Source organism: Pecten maximus, chromosome 16 (assembly GCF_902652985.1).
Source record: "Pecten maximus chromosome 16, xPecMax1.1, whole genome shotgun sequence".
NCBI classification, from domain to species: domain Eukaryota; kingdom Metazoa; phylum Mollusca; class Bivalvia; order Pectinida; family Pectinidae; genus Pecten; species Pecten maximus.
Genome location: NC_047030.1, coordinates 6,233,219 through 6,239,923, shown reverse-complemented (window position 1 = coordinate 6,239,923; position 6,705 = coordinate 6,233,219). Strand labels below are relative to the sequence as shown.

Here is a 6,705-nt window from a genome sequence, read left to right as displayed (position 1 = left end):
CACTGACTGACCCTGAAGAAAAAGGGATAGATACAATAAGAGTATATATTGTTATTATTGATATTGTAAACAATGATAATTGTTACAAGTAACTATGCAGCTTTAAAGTTGATATTGAAAGTGTCGCTTTAAATGAATTATTGAAATGTGTTATTTTACTGTAGATAGGTACTAGCTGTGACTGCTCCAAACCAGTTCTGCCTGGATTTCAGCATCACTGGAGTAAACAATAATTTTGCCATTATTATGTTTTCAATAGTAGATGTTTATAGTATTCGACCTTAGGGTCATTAGCACTAGTTATACATGTGATGTTACACGTGATGTTAGGTCATTATGTAACGCGGCCTTGGATATGATATTACTTGAATGTATAGTGTAGAACTTTCTAGAATGTTCTCGAAACATAACTGTTTCAAACCTAGAATTTGGTGACCAATATTGTATATTAATTTGTCTACGTAGTAAATTGAAATGTCATGTAAATAGTCACTAGTGAATTTGCCGACGTGTGTCACCAAGACACCTGGCTCTGCAGCCAGAAACATAAACAATTGGCGCCAGGATTCTGTAGATTGAAGCTAAAATTGGTTCAATTTGACAGAATCTTGATGTGGTTGGGTCAATCGGGCCAACCATTGTTTTTCGGGTGTTTGTGACGGCGTAATAACCGGGTTCCTAGTTGTGTCCATAAATACGGGAGCAGAATCTCTGCTCCTCGCACTTGGCACTTGGCACTTGGAACTCCTGGGACGCAACGACACCTTCACCGCCATCTTCATTGAGAGCTGGGCGTGAGTTAAGTAGAATACTGTAAAGCTATACGATTACGCAATTAAATATAAGACATCGAACCTGGGCTCTTGTCATCTCTACGACAACAACAACAACAACATCCAACAGTAGGGGGACAATAACGATAATTAAATGCGATACTGTTTATTGATGGAATGTATAGATACAATTACATATTAATGATTCACCTCTCACTCTCCTATACACATTGACAAATTAATTTTAGCTATGCTTCAATTTTGAAAATTCATTCTAATCGAATAGTTGGTTAGGTAGAAAAGTACAAGTTGCGAGTGTCAATGAATTCAAAATTCAATGTTTATAGTAATTTAAAAGATTGAAATATATAGTCGACTAGATCTAGAGACTTTCTTCTAAAGTCTATCTATAATATAAAAGATATAAATAATTTGGAGTTTTATATACAGCTACATCACAGCAATAAATCCGTCCCAAAGCGGTTATCAAATTATTATCAGTGGTTATCAGGCTTTTGCAACCAGCCAATATTATCCTCTGCTCCCTGGGTAGCATACATCCGGAGCTGCCCTTTTCGGCGCTAACGGCTTATACACGACATTGCATGTGCTGCCTTTGCACCTGCATTGAAACTGTTCAGCCGAATTATTTCTCTATTGTAACTATACATGTTTTCGTTCAATAATTTGTACATTATTTTGTCGTATTCTCAGTATCTCATCGGTTAGATGAACAGTTTAATATCTTGTACATAATAAAAAAATAAATATGAATATTATTGGGTGTAAATGATACTTCAACACATAAGTCTTATTAAATAAGTTATTAAATACTTCTCATGCAATGGTTAAGATAGCTTCTCACCAAAAGTGTGGCGTACCAAAAGCTGTGGTTAGGAAAGAATATCAGAATAAAAATCGTTTAGCTAAACCACCCACATTATCATCTACACCTCTACATACAAACCATCTTCCATATTCTTGTTTGTCTCTCTTCTTTCAATATCAAACCAGACAAAGATGAGACATGCGAAAATAATTTGATATTTGTTTCCCTCCCTGCCATTTTCACTGTATTTCATTTACAAGTTTGTTCTTTAATTTAAAGAAATTGTTTTCAATATGTCAGTTTGTCAAAATACAATACAAGTGATAGTTTCTTTATTATCGCGGAAGATGATGGCGGAAGCTCCAGCAACACTTTTAGTACTAACGCTAGGCTATTTCACGGAAATAATGAACAGCTACCCATATCTTTGGTTATTGATTAATTATATTACTAATATCAATAACTTTTGATCTCAGTTCTCATAAAGGTTACCTACAACTATGGTAATTTTAAGTCATTAAAAATATCATTGTTTATAGATTTTTCTTTCTTTGAACATTATTTGAGGTTATATATTATACTGCTAATATCATAGTTGACAGAATTAGTGATATCGTATCTGGAAGAGTGCTATTTTAAAACTACTTTGACAAGAAACGTAATCAAATTAATGTCATCCTTTATTGTTAATGTGTTACGAACTTCTACAAATTTATTGATGTTTTGTTTTGTGGGGATGGTATCAATATACAGAACAATGATTATTTATGATCATAAACACCATATGTTTATCGCCCACAGCTGTCCACAACTTTGATCAAGAAGTTATTTGTAGAACAATGAATATTTTACAAACTAGCAATTTTACAGCTAACATATACAAAGGTCTACCTAGTGCGGATTATGGGTCTGTCATGTTACCAATTTCAATATCCATATCCTACGATGGCAAACACGACAAATTAGCATGCTACATTCAAAATAATCGCTTTATTATTATTTTTTGTAAACCAATATTGAACATTATGAAATCTATTGAATTATTGATCTTTTGTACTTCTTTTTTTCTACTATTCGTCTGTCTTATTGCCAGATGAAGGCGTACAGGATCTTATCTCCGATTGAATTATAATTCTAAAAATGAAAACACGACTTTCCATTTAAGAATGATATACTTCATAAACTTAGATCGATAGTAATGCAGACATTTTTCGTTTGATAGAATTCAGGATGACGATTTGCTTAGCTAGCAGGCGATATTCTATCTAGAGTTAGTTGTAAAAAACAACAACAACAACAACAAAAAACAACAAAAAACAAAAACAAAACAAAAACATCAACAAAATAAAACAAAACACACACACACAAACATGTTCAGACAATTTTCATCAGGTACATATACATAGTAACGTTTTCAAGGTTATGTCAATAATAATCTTGTAGTGGCTTGCTGACGTGCCTAATTTCGGGAACGTTTCAAACTTTAAGAAATAAGGCGGGATTTCGTTCAACCCGCCGAGAGGTTTCGCCTTGCTAGGATATATTCTTTTTGAACCTCTGGTTACGACCTCAATCTCTCTTCCCTGTATAATGAGATACTTTTCCGATATCGCCTGTTCTACACCAATATTCTTCTATGAAAACTTCCTTCGATAAATCTGGGTTGGAAAGATATCCCGTCATTGCCAACGGTGACCGTACCTGGATTTTACCTGTTAACCCCCTTTTGATGGGATTATCTTGGCTGTCCACGACCCTGATTTCAGCCCACGCTACGCGTTCACCAATATTTCCCGTCTGAAGACGTTCGCTGAAATTACTGATGATTTTCAAACTGATGTCTTGACACTCCGTTGCGCCATATAAAATCACCATTTCCTGACAGAGTTGTCCCACTGCTCGAATGCAGTAGTTGTCAATGATCTCACCACTAGTATGTATATATTTCAGCCTGAATCTGTCCTCTGCAACAGACTTGGGCATTTCAAGTAACTTGCGGATTTCTGAAGACGTAAGCAAAGCGTCCGAACATGTCTCTTCTTTTAAAATGCGCCAAGTAAAATCTATATTTGGACAAATCAATGTCACGTTTGTTTCCGGAAATACCCAAGTTTCACTTCGCATGACGGTATTAACAATGGATCCTAATCCCCAGAAGAATAATATGTCATTGTAAACAATACGCTGGTAGTTCTCTGTTAAACGTTGCTCGATGTTTGCACAGTCAAAGTTGGAATGACAAACCATCTTTGGTATGCCGGTACTTCCTGATGTTGAGAATATTATCACATTGTCTTCTGGATAGATATGTGGGAGTTCAGCTTCTGCTATATTTTGTGAGAGCATATTTTGATTTATAACTGGCACATTGTATAAACCTGTTTCTCTCAGAGAAAGTATTTTAATATTATGCTCAGTAGATGGATCTGCTGTTAGCGCTCCGCAGCGATCCAGTATATCCTTAAAAGGAGTTAGGAAACTGCTATTTTTACCACAATCATACAAGATGAATTTTGCATTGACAATTTGAATTACATCTTTTTTCAGGTTGGGCACGATAGTGAAGACAACAGCTCCAGCTTTTATTATTCCTAAGGTCGCAATTGCCATCTCTAGTGTATTCGGGCCTAACAAGGCCACAGTTTCGCATTTCTTAATTCCTTGTTTCACCAGGTATCTAGCCTGCTGTTCTGCCTGTTTGTACAGACTGGCAATGGTCAAACTTTAACGTGACCCGTCCAATTCTCTAAAGATTTTTTTTTTTATTTGGACGTAATTGAGCATTTTCACGTGCTGCCTGGGCAACTGTGGTATAGTTGTAGGGTTTGTCCTGCTGGAATGTGCCGATAACTTAGGTCATGTAAATATTCTGTCATGTCAGTAATTCGTAAAACTTATAGACAATTTTGACTGCAATCAACATTGAGTTCGTAGTTAAATATCGCGCAATTTTGGTTTGATCAGGTATGACTTATAGACTTAAAGTAATCAAATTAAGTTATTTGATTGAATCTGTATGCCTATCAAACTAAAAATGTGTAATTTAACTTGATATGGTATCTTTGGTAGACTTAAATGCTAGAGCTTTGGAGACAAACTTCATATTGTGTGCTCGTTCTGTCACTAAAATTGAAAATATTTTTAAAAAATCCCCGCCTTACCGACAGCTCCAACATTTCTGTTTAACAAATGCAACTTCCTGCAGGCCGGTGCAGTTTGATAAACAAAATAGTGCATGGCAATAATAATCATTACTTATTCTCAATAAAATCATTTTATTTATTACCTCATCTTTTAATGAACAACGTTATGAAATTGACTGCGTCGATTTTGGAATTAAAGTTGCTTGAATTTTTCAAAGAAAGGCGTGGACGTGGTCAGATTGTTCATGGATATCCAATCTGGTATGACGTTGCTAGCTAAGGAAGACAGGGATATGTCACCATCGTAAACTTTGTATTTCCTTGAGTTGTATGTTCCACTCTTGCACTCAAGAGTATTTACGAAGCCATACAATAGTGAGTATCTCTGTGATATGGTATCATTGTTCGACCAGAAAGAAAATTTATTTTTGTGTTTGGGTATATGCATTACTGCGTCGCTTCTCGAACTTTCTATAAATTAAACATCCTAAGGCTGTGTTGTGTGTTAATAAAACGTAATCATTCGCATGGAATGTTGTCATGATTTGTGTGTTACTTATGCTATCATAGACTGCAAACCTGTCCACTAAGTTTATTATCTATTGGGTTGTCATAAAAGTGTAAATATTCATGTATAACCGATAATGCAATTCATGAAAACCAAAATCATCCAAAAATGACCGCATATACCTATGTTAAACTGATATTATGTCGTCTCAAGTTCAAAGTCTTTTGATATTGGTCAAATACAATAAAAACCATAAAAACCGCAGATAGCCGGCGGCTCATCAGCGGGAGATTACGATTAGGTAAACAGAATCAAACACACCCAGGTGTTAAAAACCATCAAACAATAAATGAGAAAACTTGACAAACATGAGTATCAGGTGATGGAATCTAACTCAGATTTAGTGTGTCAAAATAGAGGAATTTATAAGAAATGAGAAATCGCAAGAATTGGCGTCCCTGGAATGCATATTAAGGACTTGTTCTGACCGCTGTTATGGACGAGAACTACGGAACAGGAAACACTCTCAAAATACAGTGAATATTAAGAAATCCTATCTTTTTCAGAAATATCGATCAGCCAAATTCCACCTTTCTACTGTGACTTTGGGTTGATGTGCTGACTGGGCGGTGTGTCCGGTTTGGTCATAAGGTAGCTGGTTCGGTGAATTTATCTACCTGTTGATTTACATTATCGATCGACTGCAGCTGTTGACATTCCTTATCATCATTTTAAATTCAAACTAATAGTGACAATGGCCAAATTCACAGACATGATCATATTTTTAAAAACAATCCGATAAAAGAAAAATCTCGAAATAAATGCACTTGTTACTCAGCTACATAACATTTCATTTGAACTGTTTTGAGTTCGCTGGCACTTGTTACTCAGCTACATTTGTTTTGAACTGTTTTGAGTTCGTTGTCCATCCTTCTTTATTTCTTCGACCTTTAAAATTATTGACGATAAAATCAAGAGGCTATGATGACATGGCAACTATATGAATTAAGGTCTGCGAATTCTAGTCTAGGTGCAAGTATATATTCAAAAAAACAGAAATGTTTTGTGTAATACAACAATATACTTTTGAATTACTGATGCTATTTTCAGGAATGGCGGTTTCAACTTGGGACGTCGAATACTGTCAACATATATCCCCTTGAAAATCAGCTGGTCTCTTAAAAAAAGTCAAGCATTTCTTACTCAAAAGAATATCAATTGTTGATATCAAGGTAAATTTTTGAGACCTTCCCTATTGGAAGCTCACATAGACATACCATCATCTCACCTACAGATGACGTCTATTATGACAATGATATCAAGATATTTCTCAACCTAATTCATGAATAGTCTGAGAAATGAAGGTATAACACAAATAATGTTGGAGATAATGAAGAAATTTATTGTAGCACGAAATAATTATATACATTTGTTTATTCCTTATCAGTCAGT

General features: G+C 35.1%; 1 protein-coding gene across 1 annotated transcript; it reads right to left on the bottom strand.

Moving 5' to 3' along the window:
- Positions 1-678: 678 nt before the first annotated feature.
- Positions 679-4,212, bottom strand: LOC117314572. The gene is made up of 2 exons (XM_033868639.1): positions 3,304-4,212; positions 679-819 (listed from the first exon to the last, which is right to left on the bottom strand). The coding sequence occupies exons 1-2, from the start codon at positions 4,210-4,212 to the stop codon at positions 679-681; spliced, it is 1,050 nt and encodes a 349-aa protein (XP_033724530.1).
- Between the last annotated feature and the right edge of the window lie 2,493 nt (positions 4,213-6,705).